Raw genomic sequence first — 23596 nt, 5'->3', positions numbered from 1 at the left:
CCCAGGTCCCCGCCCCGGCTCTCAGATCCCCGTGTGCACCCGGCTGGTCACCATTTGCAAGGTCGGCTCCATTCCCACGGGTGTCGGGGGGACGGAGAGGGGGGCGCTGGTTCTGGGGCTTCCTCTCCCCCGACCCCCAACACTGGAGGCGGGGTGGGGCAGGGGGCAGAGGGAGCAGAAGCCGGAGGGAGCAGGGGTGCCAGCTGCAGGGAGGAGGCAGGCGGCAGGCTCGCCGCGCTCTGGGGCGCGCAGGTGAGCGCTTGAACGAGGCGATGGAAGTCGTGTGTTAGAACAATAACCGTGGCCGTCAAAGGCGCCTAGAATTCTCATTAACGTCACATGTAAATGGACCAATCCGTAATCCAGTTAATTTCACATCTCTGCGCACAAAAGCTCGAACTTTGCACGATACTCTCAGCGGAAGACAAAGTGTTCACCCAGACCGTCTTCCATCATGAAGCGCGTTTTCTGGACTGAAAGCACTGAGGACCACAGGAGACCCGTGCAGGGCGACGCAACAACCAGACACGACTCCTCGTGGCGCAAGCACAGCAAAACCAGTTGCCCTGCTGGGCTGAGGGGGGCGGAGGGAGGTGGGGCCAGGGGGCGGGGCACCCTTCTGAGCAGTAAAGCTTTTAACCTTGACCCGGAGAGGGCTGGCCCTTGTCCTTGCCTTCTGCAGGGTGACCCCTAAGCCCCTGCAATGTCATGCCTCGTGAGAGTGACTTTTTTTTGCCTGGGGGCCTTGGGTCACTGGACAGTCTAACCGTGTGGTTTAAGGGAGGGGCTAGCCACCTGGGATCGTTGTAGGGGGCGTGGCCACGCTGGAAGGACCAACTATGTGCCTGTGGAGTCCTGTAAAGACTCTGCACACGGAGGCCCCGGGGCACTTCCGGGTGGGCGGCACCCCAGAAGCATCACCACACAGAGGCTGGGACGCACGTGCCACGCAGTGACTTGCTGAGCACCGGCTGGCACCTGCCAGTCCCCCTCTTGTCTGAGGTCAGGGGGTGGGCAGGTCTGAGCAGCTTGGGGAGGAGGTTTGCTTTCCCTTCCTGCTCCGCCTCCGGCGAGCTGAAGGCAGAACCCTCTGTTCGCGGCAGCGGGCCCCGTCACGGCGGTGAGGACAGCCCGCCCCGGGCACGTGCAGTAAAGGTGTCGGGGCCCGGCTCCTGCGTTCTCGTCTCGGACCACCTGCCTGCAGCAGGGGCTGGCTGCCTTGGGACGGCCTCCCAGCCTGGTTCTGACGTTGGGAACGCTACGGCCTCTTAAAGCTGCGGTCAGTTGGCAGCGAGAACAGCGGTCACAAAGTCCATCCGTCCATCCCCCGTCCACCCGTCCATCCCTGGAAGGAACACCTACTGAGCACTGGCTGGGGCCCGGACTCCTGGGACCCGATGATAATTAAGACTAGAGTCCTTGGCCTCAGGACTCAGCACATCCTCCCCTTTGTCAGTTTCACTAGTACCCCTTGACCCCGTCATCCAATGCCACCTCCGTGTACACATGTCACATGCTTCTCCCTCCTGCCCATGTGTGTCTCTGCGCTCGGGACGCACTTGCCATTGACTTTGTGCGTGGGTGTCCCACAGGTCCATCGAACCCCGCCCACCTTGTGCCTGGTCCTGCCCGGGATGAGCGACCGGAGCCCCCACATCTGACCCACCTACAAGCCCACTGACACCACCTCCTGAATGCCTCTCAACTGCCCCCTTCTCTTCAGAACCTCCACGTTCAACACCATCTCCAGCCCGGAGGACTGAACGGTCTACCCGCACCTGCCCCGGCACGCCTTCCGCCTGCCCTCCACGGCACTTCTCCAGCTGCAAACCCGGCCGTGTCGCCGCCTCTCAGAGCCCCCCGTGCCTGCCCCCTCCTTGGGGATAAAGCCTGGCCCACTCGAGTGCCCCCCGCCAGGCCAGTCCCCCACCCGCCATGGCCTTCCTGGGCTCCTTCCCACCACAGGCTTGCTGTGCACGCTGCCCCCCACGTCTGGAAGACGCCAGCCACCCCTCTTCAGGGAGTTAACCCGGCTCCTCCTGCGGTTCTGGTTCTCGGCTGAGGGGTCACTTCCTCAAGACGCTCTCCCTGACATCCCTGAGGAGCGCCCCCCCCGCCCCGAGTCGGTACAAGCTCCCCGGATGCTTCTCTGCACAGAGGCTTGGGGGTCAGGCCCGGTTCCCCCCACTGGATGAGCACAAGACCCTCGCCTGATTTTATTCATTGGTTTTGACTCCACCACGGAGCCCAGCGCCCGGCGCCTGGTGGGGCCTCCACTAACACTCAGTGAGCACACGACCGCGAAGAGCAGGTTGCTGACGCGGGAGTTTACAAAGCGGGTACTGGAGCCAAGTCAAAACAAGGCAGCCTGCCCCTGGGGGAGGGGGCGAGGGGGGGACGTCAGCTCCACGGCGGCGGGGGCGGGGCTCGGGGCAGGACTTTTCAGCAGGGCGGTTCTTCGACCCTTCCCAGGGAGGAGAAGACCTGGGGCCAGGGGAAGCAGCATGTGCTCAGAGGCGAGAAACGACTCAGTTCACTGGGGGAGGCCCAAGCACTGGAGTGGGGTGGAGGGCAGGGCGTCACGCAGGGGGCAGCGAGGGCCGACCACGAGCGGGGACAGGCACGGCCGGCTTGTAGAGAGAGGGCTTGTGTCCCCTGCCGGGGAGCTAGGGTTTACCCTGACCTTCCCAAGGAGCGGGTGGCCACGCCCCTCCCAGCAGCCCTGGGTGACCCTCTCCAACAGACCTCACCACCCCGGGCTCCAGGTGCTGGTGCCCCTGCCTGTGTCCCCCAGTGGGCAGCACCGGGCACGGCGCCTGGCACGGGGTCAGCCCTTTCTGCGTGCTTCACGACGTGTAGCGTGGGTAGAAGCGCAAGCACTGGGAGGCCCCAGCCCAGGGACGCGATGACAAAGGCCTGAGACAGGAAAGTGGCAGAGGGACCCGGGAGGAGGAAGCGCTGTGGGTTTTGCAGGTCCAGACTGCAAACTGGGGAGAGGGCCCCGGGGAAGGGGGGAGCGGGGGCAGGGGACCCCTCCAGCTCTGGGACCAGATGCAGCACGGCTGTAGCAGGGGCAGAGGCTTGGAGGGAGACTGTCATTACGTGGAGGTCCAGAGCAGGCGGATGGGGCCGGGCCACCTGGGGGTGACACTCTGTGTGCTGGCCGCTGTGTCGAGTGTCCTCGTCTGCAGAGCGGGGACCTCGCAGTTCGCTGAGTCCATGCACATGCTCCTCCACGTGTCTCAGACAAGTGGGCACAGCTTGGTGCCGCTCAAGAGACACACGGTGTCACCAGCTCTGCTGAACGTGGGCTCTGCCGACCAGGCAGCGCTCCCCGCCCCCAGCCCAGCCCAGCCCAGCTCTGCGCGGGCGGCAGGAAGGACACTCCTTCCGCGTCTGTCTGCCGACGTCAGCGCTGGGCCCTCTGCCCCAGGGGCCTGGAGCGCGGGGCGGAGCCAGGTGTGAATAGCTGTCCGGTGGGTCAGGACAAGTCCTGGCTCCCGGGGCGTCGCTGGTTCTCGGCGAGCTGGGGATGGGCAGGGGGACAGGAGGGAGGCGAGCAGGCCCAGCTGGGCGTGGGGAGGTGCTTCCGCCTGTCCAGCTCTTCCCGGCGCGCAGACCCGCTCCAGGAGGATGAGGAGGCCGGAGGCTGGGACCGTGGAGCTCCCCTCCAGTCTCCAGGACCCTAAGTTTGCTTCTGGCACGTCGGGTATTTCCACGCTGCCACTGACTTTTCACAGTGTCTCCTGTGGTTCTTACAAAACACGGCACGTGGCACACACCTGCCTGTCCCTTTGTTTCCCAGACAAAGGACTCTGAGCACACACAGGGAAAGCCTCAGCCGCTTCCTGCCGCCGATCCCCCGCCCGTCCGACTATTTGGTGGAGCACCCTGCCCGCACAGAAGTGGGGCTGCAAGGTCGCCGGGCTGCTTGGGCGGGATGAGAGACGAGTGTATTTTTAGGAGCTTTTAGGAGGAGAGGCCTTGCTCTTGGCCCCAGCCAGGGGCTGCTTTGCCTTCTCAGTCCTGCCAGGAGCTGGACTGGGGGGCAGCAGCGGCGGCGGGGAGAGGGCTCCAGGCCCCTGCTTCTCCTGGAGGCCGCACCAGCCCCTGCCCTGCCCCAGACTCTCTTCCTTGCTGCCGCTGGGCCGGACCCCCCAGTCTCCGACTGTCGCTCCCCATCGCTGCACACACTGGTCGGCATCTCTCCTTCTTCCCAGGACGGTAGACCCTGGGGCCACATCCCGGGAAAGACTAGGCCGGCCAAACGCTGGCCTGGCTGGGTGGCATCCCTGCCCCACCCGCTGCTGGTCCCTCTAGGGCCTCAGGTTTGCTGGGAGGCTCTTGTCTCCCGGATCACAGCTCCTCCGCGTCCAGGTGACGTGGTTGGATGACGGCAGCCCGACACCGCTGACCTCGGAGCGTGTGTCATCGCTCCGGCAGGGTTGGCAGGCCATGTCCCGGCCGCATGTGGGGCTCCTGCCTTCCATGGAACCAGGCGGGAGGCCGAGTGCTGTCTCCGGGGAGTCTCACATCCACACCCCATCTGGGGGTGAGTCACAGTTTGTCCCCACTTCGGGGCTTGTCTCTGGTCCCTGCGCTCCGATGGGGACAATGGGGCGTTTTGTCCCTGGCACTCAGAACAGGGGCGGGGCATCGCCAGGCTGGGGCCCAGGGAGGTGTCTTCCTGGGGCCCGCAGGCCTACCGGAGGGCGAGCTGGGCTGGCACCGGCACCGGAGGCCAGGCAGGAACAGCGGGGCCCAGGTCCGTCCCTCTTGCTCACGAGGCGGGGAGAGGTGGTGGGGACGCGGGATCTCCTGGGCCCCTTGAGTGTGCGAGGCTCCTGGCCCTCCCCGGAGGCCCAGCTGGGGGCCGGCCACAGCTCTGAGCTCCCAGACAGGCCAGGCGCCCTCTCATCTGGCGTTTCCAGCCACCTCTCTGGGGTCTGCAAACCCACGTTGCTCCCTCCGGCTGTGACCCTCCTGGTGCGCTGTTTCCTTTCCTGGGAGTGCCGTGCCCACCTCTCCCGCCCTGGACGGGGCCACCAGGACCTCCGTCCTGAAAGGCCCTCTCCCAGTCTCACCGGGATCAGGTCCTCTCCCCCTTCTCCTGGGCTCTCGGCTGCTTCTCCTCAGCCTCCCTGCCAGCCCCTGTTCTGCTGACTCCCAGGAAGTCCCGGGGGGCCGTGGCTGACCTGCACCCTCCCACAGTGCCGTCGCGTCCAGGCCTGTGACTGTGAAGTCCCCATCCAGGCTGTGCACTCCCAGGTGTCACTGCCACCCCGGACCCCCCACCCCGGGGCCTGCAGGCCTCCGACCCCCACTGCACCCCTGGCGACTCTGACAGGGCTGCCGACCCAGACAGGACCAGGACCAGCCTGCTGCTTCTCACTCCCCACCCTCGGGCGACGGACCCCGGACCCCAGCTGTCCACGCCCCACATCCAAACGTGGCCCATCCTCCATCCTCATCCTCTGTTTCAGTCGCCAGCCGGACCCTGGGCTGCACCCCCAAACGTCCCCACACCGTCTCTGCGACGCATCGTTACTGCACCCCCCCCCCCCCGGGGGCCGCCATCAGCTCTGCCTGTGTGACTCAGGAGTGTCCCACGGTCTTGCAGCCAGTGGGGACACAAGGTACTCCCCACACAGCAGCGGGGGCGTGACGACGGACACCTGAGTGTGTCGGCCCCCCGCCCAGTGCCCTGCCGTGACCCCTGTCCTCTGGACAAATCCCCAGCTCCGGGCCTTGGCCGATGGGCCCTCGGGGCCCCTCCTCCCTCGCTGAGCCTTCTCCCATCGACCCCACCGCCACGGCCTCCTCAGCCCTCTGAACCCACGGACTCCTCCTCTCCCTGGGGCCGCGTTCTCGTCCCCCCTCTGCCCGCAGTGTTCCGCCCACGACCTCAGCCTGGCCGGCTCCTGCCTGCCACGCCATCTTCCCACCGAGGCCTCCTCTGGACCCCCGACCCAAGGCAGCACCCTGGCACCCTTTGTGGTTGGTTTGCTGCCATGGCAAGGCAGGCCCTGGGGCCGAGTGGGGCGTCTGGCCCAGCGGACGACGGAAGGACGCACGGCCCGGTGGATGGACGGAGCCTGGTTAGGGGTGCGAACGGCCCTGAGGCCGAATGAATGAAGGGGGCAGCGAGGGGACAGAGAGAAGTGGGGGAAGGAGGGCGATGGGGTGGGTTGGGGGGAGCGGCAGGAGGTCTCGGGGGTGACGCTGGCCAGGCGGGACTGTCCCCCGGGGCAGGGAGCGTGGCAGGAGACGCGGGGCTGGGGTGGGGAACGGTCCCGCCTGGGACAGGTGGGCCTGCCCAAGAGGACTCCGAGCAGAGACGGCCTGGGGAGGTTAGACGGGTGGCCCCGCCTTTGCACATGGCAAGGAGAGCCCGGGGGGGACAAGCCCTCCGGGAGGGCGGACACAAGGAGCAGAGCGGCCCAGGGGAGGCTCCCCGGGGCCTGCCCGGTCCTCGGTTGGCGTGGGGACTGTTGGCACCTCCGCCCCAGCCCGCCGCCCCCTTCCCCTGGCCAGCCCTCTGATTCTGCCCTCTCCTGTGTTCCTCCGGCTCCCAGGACTGCTCCTTCTCGGTCCCCATCACTGACACCTCCTTCTAGAATGTTCTGTTAAAGTCCATGTAGACAGCTCTCTCCTGGGTCCCTCCCTTCGCCCCTTGCTCCCCAGGATGTGATCTTTGGAAACAGGGTCTTTGTCATTAATTCATCACAGATGTAGCTAGTTCAGGGGGTCCCGGCTGGACTGGGTGTCCCCCACCCAGGGACCGGGGTCCCTACCCCGGAGAAAATGGAGACACAGAAGCACACACGGAGGGAGGATGTTGCATGGCCATAGACGCAGGGATGGGAGTTACGCCGCCACGAGCCAGGGCAGGTCGAGGGCCGCCAGCAGCCGCCAGGAGCTGCGAGAGGCGAGAAGGACTGGCCCCCAGGGGCCTCAGAGGCAGGGCGGCCCTGCTGGCACCTTGACTTTGGACTCCTGGCCTCCAGACTGCGAGAGACCAGGTCCTCGCGTTTGTAGTCGTTTGCTACAGCAGCCCCGGGGAACAACGCAAAGGTCAAGGGCAAGTCGGTGGACGCTGGCCGCCTGAAAGTCTCGGCCTCCCGCCTCACCCTTCTAGGTGGGCTGCCCGAGCCCGGGTGGCCGGGGTCCATGCTGCAGGAGCGGCTGTCTCTGCCCGGCTCCGGGGCTCCCCCCACGGTGCCTCCTTGGCTTCCCGTCCCCGCAGGCGGGGCGAGGCCGCTGCAGACGCTGAACCGCTCCTCGGGGCCATCCCGCTGCAGGGTGCTGCTGGTCACCGCTGCAAGGAGGCGCGAGGCAGCCCCAAGGTGACCCACTCCCCGCTGCCCAGAGCAGCTGCAGACGGACCCCGGCCTGGCGTGGCCCCAGCTGCAGGCGGCGCAAGGCAGCGTCCCCGGGGCCCTCGGCCCCCAGCTCAGGCGCACTGAGGACAGACACCCCCCAGTGTGCGACAGGGACGGCAGGCCACACAGGGGCTGCTCATGGGGAGCCCGGGCCCAGCTGGCCGGGCTGCAGCTCCAAGAGGAGGCGTGTCCTGCCATTTGGCTTCCAGTCCTAAGGATAAGACTGGGTCACGTCTGCTTCTTCCCCTGCTGCCGCCGTGTCTCTTAGGCCCCTGCTGAGCCCAGCGGCACCCAGAGGCCCACGGGCTAACGGGCCCTGGTGTGGTGCCCGTGGCAGGGGAATGCCAGAAGGCAGGCTCTGGGCAGGGCCCCCTTCTCGCTGAGGGAAGTCCCCGTGTCGCTGCTTCTCCCACGTGGAGCTTCTCCCAAGTGCTCCGAGGCAGGAGAGGGTGGCCCCTAGGCCTCGACCGAGGGTGTAACCCGGGCAGCTCTGCCGCCCAGACGGGGCGCTGCGGCTGTGGTCTTCTCTGAACGCCCCCTATGAACTCTGTGCTCCCCCCCAACGCAGACCGGACCATGCTTGTTTTCCCGGAACTGACGTTTGACACTACCTGCAACCAAACTACTTGGGTCTTTCCTCTACATCATCTGGTCAAAGCGATGCTCTCGGAATTCGTTCCCGGGTCCTGCGCTCTCTCCCGTGGGGACAGGTGCGGACAGGGTGGGCCCAGGGAGGGTGACCGGGCGAAGGGCCGGCAGGTCTGTCGGAGAGAGGGAGCAGGCCGGGGGAGCGGGCACAGGTGGGGAAGCCCTGGGGTGTCTGGCAGCTGGAAGGCCCTCTGCCCCTGCCCCCGGGGCTGCCCCAGGGGTCCCCAGGTCAGCGTGGGGTCCCCACTCTGGGTGCTCGCAGGCTGCAGGCGTGAGGCCGGCGGGCCCGCGGCCACGTGCCAGGGGCAGGCAGCTGGGAGGAGGAGGAGGGAGGCGGAGCTGGGGGCCGGCCCAGCTATGTGTCTTCTGTCTGTTACCAGAGGGTTGGGTCAGACCGAAAGGCCAAGTGGGGAGGCTGAACCGAGTGCGGTCCCCTCTCTGCCCCTCCGCAGATGGGGGCCGAGCTCAGGCTTGTCTGACATCTAACCCGGACGGAGCCAGGCTGCCCCGGCGGTCAGCTTACTGGACAGCCCCCTCCGCCCGGGAGCCGGAGGGGCGGGCTGCCCTGGGGTGTCCGCCTTGAGGCTCCACAGAAAGCAGGCCCCTGGGTGATGAGGGGTGAGACCCCGGCCCTGTCGTTCCCTCTGCCTGAGATGACGAGGTCCCTCTCAGACCCCGAGGGTCGGCAGGCCTGCCCGGGGGACCAGCTGGCTGACCCCAAGAAAGCCACACCCACTCCTCACTCCAGTCCTCTCCCCCAGGCGGGAGGCTCGGCTGGCTGAGAGGCAATCCGTAAAGACAGTTAAGTGTAAGCGGATTAGTGGGGTCCTGCTCGGTGGGGGAAGGTGGGGGAGAGGTCGGGGGGCAGGGCCAGAGGACCCCGGGGTCTTCTGATCCAGGCCCTGGAGTGAGCGTGATGGCTGCACGAGGAAGAACGGGGCACGCAGAAGTCCCCCTCACCTTCCCTTCCAGGGACGGGTCACTTAAAGCCCCCTCGGCCCCGGGCCGGCCCCGCCCCCTCGGCTCCAGGGCTGCAGTGCCACTGCCTGGGTCCCTGCTCTCTGCAGACGCAGGCGAGGCTGTCGGAGCCGACAGCACGTGGCTGCGCCCAGCACAGCCCTGGCTGTTCGCGTCCTCGCATCCTCGGGGCCCACCGCAGGCGGAAGTGACACTCCCAGAGTCCCTCCCCACCGGCCCCAGGCTGAACCCTGCCGCCTGACTGCCTCTCCCCTGGAAGAAAGGGCTCCTCGCTGCACCCCCAAGTGCACGCTGGCCTGCCCCAGACCACCTGGGGTGCTGGCGCACGTGGCCTGGGAAGGTCTGTTCTAGGTCTGGACCGCGGGGGCCGGAGGTGGTGGAAAGGGCAGCTCCCCGAAGGTGTGGGGTCTTGCTGCCCCCCTCTCCTGGGCGCTCCTTCCCGTCCCCTTGGGCCTGGCTGATGCCCGCTCAGCGCTGAGGTCTCAGCAAAGGGCCCCTTACTCCGGGAAGCCTTCCTGACCACCGGGCCAAACTAAGATCCTTTTGTGGGTCCCTGGGCATGTGTCCATTCATTCACACGTGCGTTCATGACGTAAGTACCACGGCCCAGGACTCTGGAAGGCTGGGGCTGTGCCCCTCAGAGCTCCCACGGGAGGTGGGAGAAGGGACAAGTCCTGGGGGGCTGGGGGGGCTGGGGGGAGACGCTGTAGCTCGGGGGGACCCAGAGAAACCGCCTGGGTGGCTGCAGAGCTGTGGCAGCACCCCCACTTCCCTTCCCCCCATCTCTGGGCTTTGTCTCCGCCTGGATGGCTGCACCCAGCTGAGATTTGGGGGAGGTGGCACCCCTGCACTTAAGCCCTTCCTCGGGGAAGGTCTCCCCCGCAAGGGGCGGGCTGTCAGACAAAGCTTACTGGCCTGCTGCCGCTGCGCCCCGCCCCCGCCCCACCCCCACCCCCACCCCCAGCCTTGAGTCTGGCAAACAAAGCCATTTTAAAACATCAAATGAAGACAGAAATTCTCTTCTCCAAACATTCCCCCACCCTGGGATGGGAGTGGGGGCGGGGACGGCGAAGAATGCTGCTAGGATCGAGAGCCCGGCGACTGGCGGAGGGAAACAACCGCGCAGCAGAGCCGGTGTCGGCTGTCAGTGCGAAAGCGCGCGGCGGCGCCGTCACCGCCGCTCCCCGGGGCAGGGAAGGCCAGCCCTCCCCCGCGTGGAGCCGCGCCGCAGTCCTGGCGGGCGCGGGCTCTGCTGCCAGCCGGTCTGCGAAGGCCCTGCATTGCAGCTGCGCGGGGCGGGCGAGCATGCGAACGAGTGTATGTGTGTGTGCATGTGTGTGCATGTGTGTGAGAGCGCGCGCCCGCGCGCGCGCGCACACTCCCTCCCAGCCGCTGCGTCCCGGTGTGCTCCGCGCTGCAGTCCCTCGCCCCCGCCCCTTTCCAGCCTCCCACCCCCGCTCCCTGCTCAACGCGCGTCTCCACCTTTCAGTGGCTCCCACGCAGAATTTGCCCAGCAACCCGGGAAGAAAGGGCTGAGGACGGGCGCTGCAGAGACCAGAGCGGGGACGGGAAGGGGAAAGGAAGGTTTCGGATAGGCCCGTTGCATCATCTTCCCCAACACCAAGTTCACTGCCAGGCCGCAGGGTTGGCCAGAAGGCCGCGGATCCCCCCCTCGGGGCTGCCCCAGCTGTCCCCGTTGCTCATCGCTGCGCTTCTGCCCGGCCCTCCCCGCTGTTATTTATCAGGCTGGTGAAAGGTTCAAAAGCGATCCCTGGGTGGATCAGTCACTTGTATCTTTTGTTCAGAGTCCCCTCCCCTCCCCAAAGTCCCCTCCCCAACTCCTGCCATCCCATCTCTCCTGCGCATTCTGCTGGGGCTGGGGGTGCTTATTTCACCGGAGGCCCACTGGAGGGTGGGCAGAGCTCCAAGTCCCCCTGAGGGGGCTCCTGGAGAGCAGGTGGGCGTGCTGCCAGGAAGCAGTCACGGTGGCGGCGTACCCTCCCCGGGGCCGCCCGGTGCAGCGTCCCTCCCCTGCCCGCAGCCGCCTGGTACAGCCGGCACCCTGGGCTGCTGGGGGGGGCGGGGGGGGGGCTGGCTGACGCTTCCCGGGCTCCGAGGCACCGCCTGGGTGACGCCTGGCTCTCCGAAGGGCTCCGTCTCCCAGACAGGCCCTACACTGGTGCCAGCGCCCCGCAGGTCACGCTGGTAAGGTGACCTGGTCCCTCAGGGAGCGCCAGGGCTCTGCAGAGCTCCCAGCTCCGTCCCCCGTTTGTTCCGCAAAACGGAAACCGGATTTCCTGAACGGGAGCCCCCGGTCACCCTGCCCTTCTCCGTTACACCCTGCAGGCCATCCTCGCAGCTCCCGCTGGCTCCAGCCGAAGCCAGCGTCGCTGCCAAGGCCGGCCCAGCGCTCCCGGGCAGCCGCGGCCAGGGTGCAGATGCCTGCTGACCCGGCGCCACCTCTCAGAACGGCTGAGCAGCTTCGGCGGCCCAGGCGGCTGCCAGGAACCCTGTCGCTGCTGGGGCCCGCACTGGGACGGGCTGGGGTTGGCACACTGGGTGGCTGGGTGGCAGGGGGTCGGGGGGGGGGGCGGGGGCTGGCCAGGGCACGTGCCCAAGCCCGGAAGTCAGTCCCCCAGCAGCCAGCAGCAAGGGGAGTCTGAGGTCAGAGTGCAAAGGACGCCGTGGGCAGGCGAGGGGGGCTTAGAAAGTGACCTCTGCAGAGGCCCGCGGTCAGCTTGGCCAGGCCCCCGTGCCCTGGGCTGGTGCGGTCCGCAGCGGAGCACCGGGCACCCCTTCGGGCTTCCCTGACGGCGAGGTCGTGCGCGTCCAGGCAGGCCCGAAGGGCAGCCTCTGACCTTCGCGTCCCCCAGCCGCCTCGGGCGGCTTTCCTGTGCAGAGTCCCTCGCGGCCGGGGGCCCTGTCCTCGGCCAGCAGGCCCGGCCCCCTCCCTTGGAGCCTACTGGGGCTCCCCGGCCCTCCCGCCTCCGCCGTGGCCGCAGCCCCGGGCCCACGGCAGATGCTCTCCAGGCGGAGACTGCAGGGAGCCCCTGGGAGACAGCAGGCGACGGCTGTCTGAGGCCTTCCCCAGGGAGGCCCAGCTCGTTCTCGACGACGAGGGGCAGAGGCACTGCACACACAGCCCCTTGGTCCGGCCTTGAGACAGGAGCGAGGCCTGGCCATGTCCTCGCCCAAGGGGCTCGGGGCTCAGGGGTGGCCCCCAGGGGCGCCCCAGAAACAGCCCTGGCGGCTGGCGAGCAGAGGGTGCTTGGACCCTGCTTGTCGAGAGAAGAGTCTCTCAGCAACCTGGGGGCTTATCTGGCCACTCAGGACCCCCGCCAGGGGTGCCGGCCACAGGCCCACGTGCACATGCTTCACGGTCTCCCAGGGAGACTCCCAGGTGGGTGCGGGCACCGTCCCACCGTGCCCTCCTGTGGCGGACGCTCGCACCCCTCTCCACCCGCTCTGGCCAGACACATGGAGACCTGGCTGCTGCCTCCTCCTCCTCCTCCTCCTCCTCCACGCCCTGTCCTCCACTACCCGGCCCCCACGGAGTCCGGCGAGGCGACCCGAGCGAGCGCTGCTCTTACCGTCCAGGGACAGCCAGTCATGCTGGGAGGAGGGGAGCGTGGGCAGGGCCCGAGCTTTGTACTCAAACACCACCGAGTTGGAGATGATCTGGTTGTTGAAGGCAACTTGTAGGGTCACGAGACCAGTGTCATGGGCTGCAAGCAAAACACAGAGAGGTCAGGCTGGGGCGGGCACCCTGCAGCCTGTGCGCCCTCCCTACGGCCCTCCCCGGGCACTCTCAGCCAGGGCCCGCTCATCCCTCGAGGCCCAGAAAGCCTTGCCTGTCCTTCCGGGGACCATCTCCGGACCCCCGGCCCCGCCAGGCACCCCGGTCACTCCACGCCCCGGACTGCAGTGTGGCTTTGCCCCGCTGCTCCCCGGTGAGGGCAGGGGCTGGGAGCTCGGTGCAGACTGGCTGAATGAATGAATGAGGAATGAATGAGGGGGGAATGAGTGAATACCCCTGTCCCTGCCCCTTCTCCTCCGGTCTGGCCTGGGCAGGCCGGGCTCAGAAGCCTTTGAGCTTATTCCCGTTTCCCCTTTTCCTACGGGCTGGTCCCGGCTCACGGGGCACGCACGGCCTCCCCTGGGTTTTCAGCAGTTCTCCCTTCTCCCCGGGGCGACAGCGGGAGCCTCGGCTGTGCCTCTGGGCCCGGGGTGCTGGACTGGGGGTGCTGGCACCAAGCGTGTGCTGCGTCCAGCGCCCCAACAGTGAGTGCCGGGAAGGCGGCCCGTGCGGGTCTCATGAGCTGCTCCGGCCCCCACGGGGGCTCAGTGGACGAGGTTGTTTGAATGAATGAACGACTGAGTGAGTGAATGAGTGAGTGAGTGGACGTCCTCCCTGTCAGCAAGAGGACAGCCCCGCCCTGGCAGAGAGCCGTTTCATTCTGGGGCTGAGGCTGCTGCTGCGGCGGCGGGCTCCTGTTGAAGTCTCGGGGGCTGTGGCTGCGGCGATGGCCTGGAGGCCCGTGCTGGGCGTGCAGGGGGGCCGCCCTGTCCCCCAGGCCTTGACCCTGGGTCGGCACCGGGGCCGCGTGCTCTCTGTGCTGCTTTTCTGGAACACCAGATACCAGCGCCCGGGGCCTCCCGGGACAGATTTCCAGGGAGGCCCCACAGGGGGATCGGGTTACTGTTTAGACTCTGGCTTTTCCGAAGCTCAGGGACTGGAGGAAGCCCAAGTCAGCTGCTCCCCGGGGCAGAGCGAAGCCCCACGTCCCCCTGAGGACGGCTCACGGACACCTCACTTCCTGTGGGGACGCCAGCTCGTGGGCCCGAGGCCTGTGTCCATCCCCGGTGCACGCATTACGCCACCATCCCTGGAGCAGGTCTCCAGGAAGTCACTGCGCAAGGACGACCAGTGGAGTTTTTCCTCCTGTGCTTTCCGCTCTGGCGTGGCCCCTCGGCCCCAGGCCACGTGCTGGGTTATCCGGCTCCACGGCGGGTGCGGGCCCCATGGGACCTCCTATGAAGCCTCTCTGGGCAGGGATGTCCAGCCACGTCCAGGACCTCCGGAGCCCGGACAGCACATCCAGGCGGACTTCCAAGCTTGTGGTTACCTGCCTGCCCTGGACAGCAGCCTGGTTTGCCGACAGGAAGGAAGCGTGGTCAGCACACACGCGGTCTGAGCCCGCTCAGCTCTGCTCCTCGACGTAGCAAGCCGGCTGCCCCTCGGCCGGCCCCGGGGAGCTCGAGGCTCCCCTGTACCAGACGTCCCGGCCGGAGGGTCCTCCTCGGCGGCTGCTCTTCTTCCCCCACCTCCTGGCGCTGGCGCAACCTGCAGCGCTGCTGGGACGGGGGCAGATCCCAAGGCGTGCCTTTGTTCCCCAGAGAGACGGAGGGAGAGGACCTCCCGTGGGCCCCTGGGTGCCAGCCCAGCAGCCTGGCTCACACAGGCCCACCCCTCAGGATGCTGCCTTCCCTTGATGCCCCTGTCCCTCCCCCTGACTCGGCCCATCAGCAAGTCCCAGGTCCATTGGCTTCCCTCCGTCGGCACCGCCACCACACGGGTCCAGGCGGCCCTTGTTTCTGGCTCAGGCTCCTGGGGTGGCCTCTGCTGAGGACAATGTCCGCACCCCTGAGGCCCATCCCTGCTGGCGCGGTGTCCGGGGGCCACAGCCCCACACTCCCACGTCAAGCCCGTGGGAGGGCACTGCCCACAGGAGCCGGAGCCCGGCCCCACAAGCCAGGAGAGGTGCCCCTCCGCCGCCTCCTGCGGTGTCCTGCTCCTGCCCCTGCGATCCGCTCCCCCGCACGCTCAGACTCCGCTTCCACAGACGGGATTTACGCCAGGGGTGTCCGGCCCTCTGGCGTCTCCGCACCACACGGGAAGAAGAGTCGTCTTGGGCCACACGTTAAAGACACTGTGACACGTAATCACAAGAAAACCTCATGATAGTTTAAGTTTGTGATTTTGTGTTGGACCGCACGGACAGCCATCCCAGGCCGCGTGGGGCCGTGGGCCATGGGCTGGACACGCGGGATTCACATCCAGCCACTCCCCACTCACGACCAATGGCTTCCCGTGGCAAGTGAGACCACACCCGGTTCTTCGGTGTGACTCAGAAGGAGGGACGCGACTGGGTCCTTCCTGTCTTCCCCACCTCGCCGCGGTTGGCTTTCCCGCCTCGGTGTTCCCCCCACTTGCTAAGAAGCCTTTTCCCGCCCCGGGGCCTTTGCACGCCCTTCGCCTGCCGCCTGGGCGCCTCCCCTGCCCTTCCCGCACCGGCTCCGCCCCATCATTCCCGTCTCAGCCTGGGAGAGCCCCCTGTTTGTAGTGTCCAGACGGCGGCGTTTTCTCAGCCATCTCGGCCACTTCTGTTTCCTCTTGTGCTGCCTCCTGCAGGAGAGTGTAAGTTCCGGGAGAGTGGGCGCTGGGTGCGCCCTGATCTCTTTACGCCCGGGGCCCGTGTCCGTCGTGTCCGTGCCTGGCGTGCTGTGGCCGCTCCATGACCGGTGAATGAACCGCTACAAAGCACCCCTCATGTTGAAGTTCGTCTTGTGCCTTCTGGTGACTGGCCGGGCATCCAGGGTGGGGCTGTCCAGGAGCCCCAAAGCGAAGTCTTCTTGTCCGTGACTCCCCTCTCCTCTTCTGAGCCCGGTGACCTTCCCTGAGCCCCAAGTCCTCCTTGCCCGCCGCCGCCGCCTCCCCCTTCGCTCAGGACCGGACTCGCCCGTTTCCCTCCTGGCCTTGGAGCGCTGCTGGAGTCTCCGGGGAGACGGCGCCCACGGCCGTGTGTCTTCCGCGGCTCCGGAGAGCAGCGTCGTCGGTCAGGGCTGGACGTCCCCCGCCCCTCCCCGCGCTGGACTTGGGCGGGTGTGCCCGGCTGGTGGGCAGCGGTCATCCGTGCTCCCGTGCCCCTGCCCCACTCCCTGCAGGTGCCCCTCCCCCCTCCCTGCAGGTGCCCCTCCCCCCTCCCTGCAGGCGCCCCGCCCCCACTCCCTGCTGGTACCCTTCCCCCACTCCCTGCAGGTGCCCCTCCCCCCAGGCCACTCCCAGCCCCTCAGCTGGCCTGCTGCGTGTGTGCACAAGGGCCTCTGAACTCTTCTTCTCAGGGAGGCTGGCTGGGGGCCTCCAGTGTCCTCTGGCGTCCCCAAACCCCTGGGAGACCCGGGGCGATCCCTCAGGCAGCCAGCACTGTCCGCTAGGGTCAGGGTTAGGGGTAACCCCGGGCCTCAAGCTTTGTTTCCTTCCAGGCACCGAGCCGGTACCTGGAGAACTATCTGATGAATGAAGGAATGAATGAATAAATGAATGAGTGAGTGAACCCAGGGCCGCCCCACAGAGGGTCCCGTTCCCCTTGGGGCTCAAAGCGAGAAGTCCCAGGGGGACCCCGTGTCTGCGGTGAGCCGGGGGGCAGAACAGGGCCCAGCAGCGGGGGGGCCCAGGTCTCTGTCTGCCTTTGAGGTGGTGCCTTCTCGCCACCCCTCAGTGTTCGCTGGTCCGAGCTGCAGTCTGTTGGAAGAGCCCACAGGGCAGTGGCCAGGGCAGTCCCCCCCCCTCTCCCCCGCCCCGGGGGCAGCTTGGGGGACTCAGACTCGCGGACTGGAGCAGCCCGGCCCCCTCCCGCTCCCCCCGGGCGAACCGGAGCGAGGGCCTCACTGGGGAGCGCCCACGGGGACTGAGCCAGTGCGCCGGGCGCTCTGGGGCCTGTCCCCCATCATCCTGCACTCTCTCCGCCGCCTGGCAGGGTTTTCGAGATGTAGACACTGAGGCCCAGAGGTGTCCGCCGCTGAGCTTGTCGCACGGACGGCAGCGGGCGGGCGGACCCGGGCTGTGCTGACCTGTGCGGCTGGCCCGGCCCCCAGGGTTGGCCGGGTCCTGGCCTGGGGCGTCGTCCAGAGGGCGCGCAGAGGCCAGTTGTTTCTTTTTTTTTTTTTTTTTTTGGAGGGTCAGATAGCTCAGGACGGGCAAGGTCTGGGTGCTCGGCCAGGCCGGGACCAGGTATAGGAAGTGGCGTCTATTTATAGGCCTGGCGAGTCCCGTCCAGCAGCAGGTGATAAGTGGACAGTTTAGCAACTCACTGCCCTCTCCCCCTCCCCCTCCCCTGCCGGCAGGGCCAGGGGGGCCCCTGTTAGCTGCACCCAGCCCCCAGCGCAGTGGGCGGACCCAGCCCGTTGGCATGCGGGAGGGCTGTGCTCCAGGCCGGGCAGGGCTGCCAGGGGCCGTGAGGGCTGAGCAGGCCCAGCGGAGCTCCCTGCCAGGCGGCTGGTGGGGGCAGGGCCAGCAGGGACACTGGCCGAGGCTCCCCGGGGTGTTTGCGGTGAAAGAAGTGCTGGGTTCAAGTGGAGGCTGAGCGCGTGAGCCCAGCTCGGGCAGCATTGGGGTGGGGGGAGATGGGGAGAGAGGAGGAAGCGCCTTCCCTGTGAGCAAGCTCCGGAGCCCAAGCTGGGGGGAGGCAGGTGGCGGGGGCGGCCCGAGGCTCAGGCTGGAGCACCCAGGGGTGGGGGGAACTGGCCCCTGGCACTGGCTGGGGCTGCTGCTGCCCCAGGGACCCCCACCCGCTCTCTTCCCTGCCCACGACTCTCCACACAGACTGTTCTCTTTCTCCTGTGCAGGGCTCCTGGCTCCAGGGGCCGTGGGGCGGTGGCCTCTGCCCTGGCCACCCCACCTCCCGGTCCCAATCTCCGGTTGTGGCCCCGGCACGCCGGACAGGCCACCTGTGGGGCCAGTGGGGCGGGGGAGGGGCCAGCCAAGGGGAGCCCCCAGCACGGCCCGGGGGAAGGAAAGCGTGAGCTCCAGCAGGCAACTGCTGCCCAAACACCGCTCTCCTCTGGCGTGCCGGGCCCTTTTTGAGCCTTGGACTCCACCCGCACGGAGCTGACGAGTCCCTGGGGAGGTGGTAGCGGCAGAGGTCAAGGGCGAGTGGTTCGCACAGGGACACCCACCCAGCAGATGGAGAAGCCCTGAGAGAGCCCCTGAGCCCGGCAGCAAAGTCTCTGTCCACGCCTGGGCGCGGGGCGGGCGGCTCGTCACACCTCAGCGGAGTCCCTGCGACTGTTCCCAGTTTGACGCCCCTCCCCTGCCACCCACCAGGCCTTCCCCATCCCTCTCTGACCTGCCCTGGGCCCCAGCAGGCCTGGCCCTGCGGACCCCACCTGTGGGCTCTCCTGTTCTCACGGCTCTTGCTTGGCCCGGGCCATGGGCGCATGGGCATGGTCTGCCCTGCGGCCCCGGGTGGCCTCGGACCCCGGCGCAGCGCCTGCTGGGCCCCTCCACCAGCTCCAGCAACCCATCCGGGTCAGGGGCGGCTGGAGCTCCCTGGGGTGGCTGGTCTGGGGGTGCTGGCTCTCGACCTTACCACGCAGAACCCCGCCAACTGCGCCCGTGCCCCGTCTGACACGGGTCCACGGGCCAGAACGGATGACGTGATAGTGGCCGATTCGGGACGCACTTCTTCACAGCCGAGGAGAGTGAGGCCCGGAGTGATGACACCCTCGCCTCTGGGGGCCCCCCCCAGGTCCCGGGGGAGGGGCGGCACCTCACCTGGGCAGTAGCAGCGCAGCACGCCGGGCTGAATCAGGGACGCAGGCACTGAGATCTGGTCGAACAGGCAGCTGTAGTTGTTGCTGGCTTCCTGCCAGGGGCCCGTGATGAGAACCTTCACACCTCCCTGGAGGGGACAGACAGCGGGGACGTGTGTCAGTCACCCGGGGGGGAGGGGGGAGGGGCAGGGGACACAGGCCGCTGAGGGTGAGCCCTGACTGTTTCTGACTGCAGCAGGAAGAGGGGGACCCCAGGCCTCCTCGCCTGGCCCCTTGGGGGTCCCAGTGCCCCAAGCCTTCCTCGCCGGCATCCAGCACAGGCACTGGCAGCTCTGACCTCTGACCCTCTCCGGCTCAGCCTTCAGCGCTGCACACGGGGAGCACAGCGTTTCTCGCCTGGTTTCCGCCCCTGAAGCCCCCCTGGAAGGAGGTGGAGCAGAGGCTGCTGGTGGGCAGGTGGAGGGAGCACCTGAGTGTCATGACCCCCAAGACTGGGGTCCTGGCGGGGCAGCGGGAAGAGACCCAGGATCCTCGGGGCCTGGTGGGGCGAGCCAAGGAGGAGGCAGGGAAGGGGGGATGGGCGAAGGCGATCAGAAAGACAGCAGAGCTAGGAAAAGGGGGGTGCCTTGGGCCGGGGAGGGGCTGAGAGCTGGGGGCTGGGTGGGTGTGAGCCCCTCTGTCTGTTAGCTGAGCCGCACTGAGTGGGGGGGGCGCCTGTCTGGGGCTGCAGCTGTTCCCTCAGGGTGGGGGTGGGGGGCTGGGCTGGAAGAGGGAAGTGGGGGAGGGGGCCTGGGATGACCTTGCTCCCGTCAGGGGCCCAGAGGCGCCCAGGAGCAGGAGAGCGCAGGGCAGGCGGGTGCTCCCTGCCCTCCTGCGGGGACCTGCCGGGCCAGGCCTGGTCAGTCCTGCTCACTACGGTGCTGTCCCCGCTCTGTGACTCACAGCGCCTTCCTGCCTTGTGTCGTGTCCTGTGTGGACAGTGAGGGTGGGCGCTCCACCGGGACTCAGACTGTCACCAGAGGAGGAGGGACAGAGGGCAGGGATGCTGGCCTCTCTGGCTGTCCTTGGGTGGGCCCACCACCAGCTCCGTCTCCCCTTCCCCATGAAGGGCACCGAGAGCTGCCCAGGGCAGGGCCGAAAGTGCCGTCCAGTGTCTGGGCCGGGGAAGACCCAGAGGCACGCCTACGGGGTCCAGGGGGTGGAGGGGAGCGTGGACTGTGGGACCCTGGTCCCCCTCCCCCCGCCTCTCCAGCCTGCAAAGGCCAGAGCCCAGCTCTCCCACCGCTGCCCGCAGGCCGGTGACACCCACTCTTCCGCTCGGCCACTGTTCTCGGGCGACCTCTCCTCGGCGCCGGCCCACCCCTGCGCCGGACCCCAAGCCTCAGTGCGGGGCTTGTTCCTGAGGCTCCCACAATGCTCCTGGAACCAAGACTGGGACCTGGCCGGGGGCTGGCCTTGGGCATCGGAAGCAGGAGGGGGTGCTGCGAGGGATGGGACGGAGGAGGCTCCCAGAGCCCGTGCAAGTGGCGGGGGAGGGCTCCGTGCTCCCCTCTGGAAGGGGCGGCCCCGGGGCCCCTGCGTGGGGCTTCCTCTGGGCAGGGCTGGCTCTGGGGACATTGTCGTTCAGCTAGAGAACCGAGGTTTGGAGGGCAGCGGAGGGAGCGCCAGACCAGCGGCCAGAAGCAGGAGGCCTGTCCCTGTCCCTGTCCCTCAGTGGCCACGTGTTCTCTGTGGGTAGCACGGATCTCCAGGGGACCCTCTGGCCTTGCATTCCTTGACTCCCATCCGTCAGAGTGGCGGGGCAGAGGGCGGGTGCCGGGCCCGCGACCCAGGCAGAACCTGACTTCGGGATGTCTGGGGGCGGCCAGAGGCCCGTTCAGGGCGCCGCCCTCCCCGGTTCCTGGGACGTGGGAGAGCAGTGGCTTGAGAAAGCCACGGACAGCTACCACGCGAGGAAAAAAAGGAAAATAACGCCAGCCGCCAGCCGCTGGCACGGAGCCGGGGCTGCTGGGGGAACAAAGGAGCAGAAATGACTGGGGACAGCAGGCCCTTCTCCATGGAAACCGCCACAGGATGGGTTCGGCATCCTCCAGTTCTGGGGGGTGTTTCCATGGCAACGCTGGCCTCGCTGCCCTGGACTGGCGTGACGCAGGCACCTGAAGGCTCGTCACTGTAGCCTCCTCTGCGGGGTGCTGCGGGAGTGGTGGGGGAGGGAGATGACACAGGATGCTTGGGGCGGGGGGAGGGAGCAGTCAGTGCCATCTGAGGTCACCGCGTCCCGGGACTCCTGAGACAAAGGACCCAGATTTCCCAGGCGCCTAGGGCCCAGGGGTCCTTGGGCACCTGTGCGTGCTGGTGACTGGTGCTGCTGGGGGTGCAGAGCTGGGCGGAACACAGAGGCAGAAGCTGCCTGTGGGGGTGGGGGCCCCTCTGGGAAGAGACGGCAAGACGGCCCCAGCCTCGGCATTCCCGAAAAGTGGGTGCCTGGCACCATCGGACTGCAGTGTGGGGTGGGCGACGGCTCAGGGTGCCCCTGTGTTTACAGACAAGCAGGAGACCCAGGCCTGTGTGTCTCCGCACAGAGCCCCTGCCCCCCCTGCCCTGGGCAGAGCCGGGCTAGAGCTGCTGGGACACAGCCAGCAAGCAGGCCTCTGGCCTGCGGAGGAGGGGGCAGCAAGATGCGGGGGCGGGGAGTGCGAGGGGTGGGCGGGGAGGGTCGGGTCAAGAGAGCAGGTGCTGTTTAGATGGGGAGAGTGGGGGTGGGGGGTGGGGGGTTGGGGGTGGGTAGGGCCCCTGGGACCTCTGCAGAGAGAGGTCTCACCATTCGGCCCTGTCGGCCCCAAAGGGCCCAGCTGGGTGGCGCCTGCGCATTTTCCAAATCAAACTGAATTCGAGCTGCTTTTGTTTGGGGGCAGCCAGAGTCAGGGAGAGGCCGCGCGGGGACTGGCATCCCTTTCCTGTTCCCATGGCGCCCTCTCGTGGCCAGCGGCTGAACTGACTCTCTCCAGGCCCGGCTTAGGGATGTGGCGGCCGGTACTCCCCAGGGAGCCTCCAAGTGGCCTGAGCACGCCGTCTCCCAGGTCCTGGGACTTGGAGGGCCCGGAGGACCCCCCCACACAGGCTGTTTACAGAGGAGTAAAGGGACCGGAGGGCCAGGTCGCCGCATCACTAAGACGGCCCTCCCACTCCTGGCCAGGTCCCCCTGCCTTTCCCTTGGACTTGCTCTCTCAAGCCCCGAGGGGGAGGGGCGGACGCACTGCTCGGCTGAGCGAACCTTCCACCCCGGGGCGACGTGGGAGCTGCTAGGGGAGTGACCCTGACACCAGTGGCGCCGAGGGAGCCACACCGAGCCACCTCTGGGGGAAACCAGCTGGAAGCTCCCGGAGCCTTGGAGGGCAGTGGCGGGGGGGGGGGGGGGGCGGGGGGCAGGTGCCGCCGGAGCCCCTCACTCAGCCCTCAAGCGCCCCAGCGAGGCAGGGAGCACGGGGTCAGGCTTGGGACCCAGACCCCTCCCCGCACGGGGCCGCTGCCTCTGGACACTGGAGGGCGCTATAAACGCCCTGTCCACACAGGTGGGCCCCGGGCCGGGCCGGTGTGGTGTCTCCGAGCTGCGGGTGCTGGTGCGTGCGTCCCTGCTCCACCATAGAGGTGGGGGCGGGGCAGGTGTGCGCCTCCTGGTCCAGGCTGTGACACTGAGGCCCACAGTCTAGGTGACCTCTCCAAGGCCAAACATGGCCAACCCATGGGCACCCTCTTCCCGTGGCCACGTGGGAGGCCACGGACAGGAGCACGGGGCGCTGCGGGCCCAAGGCTTTGCCGAGCACTCCCGGCAGCGCCCCCGGGGCAGGTACTGTTACCGCCCCATGTCCTGGGTGAGGAAACTGGGCCACAGAGGGGCGAAGTCACGGAGAGCCGGAATCCACGCCCAGGAGGGCCCCGGGGACGTGCCCTGTGCCCCGTGCCCCTCACCAGAGCCCAGGGGGCGCTCCGGAGCAGGGACTGGCTCTGAGAGGCGCTCTACCACCCAGGGCGCCCCACCACCCAGGGCACCCCACCACCCAGTCCTGAGCTGGGCGTCATCTCAGGTCCCCGGCCAGCGCCTGGGTCTGGAAGGAGCCAGACTTTGGGCAGCACCCCGGCACTGCCGGCGCCTGACACCCTCCGGCTGGGTCCCCATGGGTGCCTCGGCTAAGCGAGCCCATGAGGTTCAGGGTCATCCCTCCCTTGTCCGGGGCAGCACCCCTTGCCCTGACCTCTAGGGGACGTGGCAATAGCACCAAGGGCGCCCTGAGCAGCCGCCGAATGGGGACACAGAACCGGTCTGGGCCCCGGGCACCAGGCAGGTGGGCTGGGAGGAGCCGAGCAGGAAACGCTCAGGCCACCCCTCTGTCCTGTGCCGCTCTAGTGGGAGAAAGAGCGCAGGTGCCTTCCTTAAACACCGCGCCGCTGTGGCCCGGCCAGTCTCCCTGGGGTCCTGGGCTCCGGGGCGGTACTTCCCCGAGTGTCAGACCTGAGACAGTGGGCGGGGGCTGGGGTATCAGACCTGAGACAGTGGGTGGGGGGGGCTGGGGTGTGGGGGCCTGGTGGGAGGTGCTGGGTCATAACATGCTTTTGATTTTGTGGAGGTCAGAGTTACCCAAAAAAGTCCTACGGGTGACGATTCGGAAGCCGCACCCTCCCTCTTACTGCCTTGGGAGTTTGTTTGCGTTTCCTTTCGGTTTAGGGAAGCAGATGGAGAGCAATGGCTTTGGGGAGGTCCACGGCGGTGACTTCTGAATGTTTTTTCCGCAGACCCAGTATCCCGATCCCCACCCCCTGTCCCCAAAGCAAAGCAAAACATAGGTGGCATCTTAAGACATGAGCCAGGGGACAGCGGACAGCTCTGGCTGGAGCCCACAGGCCACTCGGCCTCCAAGGAGACCCGGACTCTACAGCTGCTCTCTGTGACCGAGAACCGCTGCTGAGGCCAGCGGGGGCATTTCCAGGGGCCCGGGGACAGACGGAGGGGCCGGTGTGGTCTGAAGCATCACATGCAA

At 67.7% G+C, this 23596-nt stretch overlaps 1 protein-coding gene across 1 annotated transcript in view; it reads right to left on the bottom strand.

The window, feature by feature from the left end:
* CAMTA1 (calmodulin binding transcription activator 1) overlaps positions 1-23596 on the bottom strand; it is a 735454-nt gene that overhangs the window by 61120 nt on the left and 650738 nt on the right. Inside the window, 2 exon segments of the mRNA XM_036025251.1 lie at positions 12599-12733; positions 18562-18688. Coding sequence (XP_035881144.1) covers positions 12599-12733; positions 18562-18688 — 262 coding nt within the window.

This window comes from Phyllostomus discolor, chromosome 5 (genome assembly GCF_004126475.2).
Source record: "Phyllostomus discolor isolate MPI-MPIP mPhyDis1 chromosome 5, mPhyDis1.pri.v3, whole genome shotgun sequence".
Classification (NCBI taxonomy): Eukaryota; Metazoa; Chordata; class Mammalia; order Chiroptera; family Phyllostomidae; genus Phyllostomus; species Phyllostomus discolor.
This window is presented reverse-complemented; position numbering and strand designations above follow the sequence as displayed.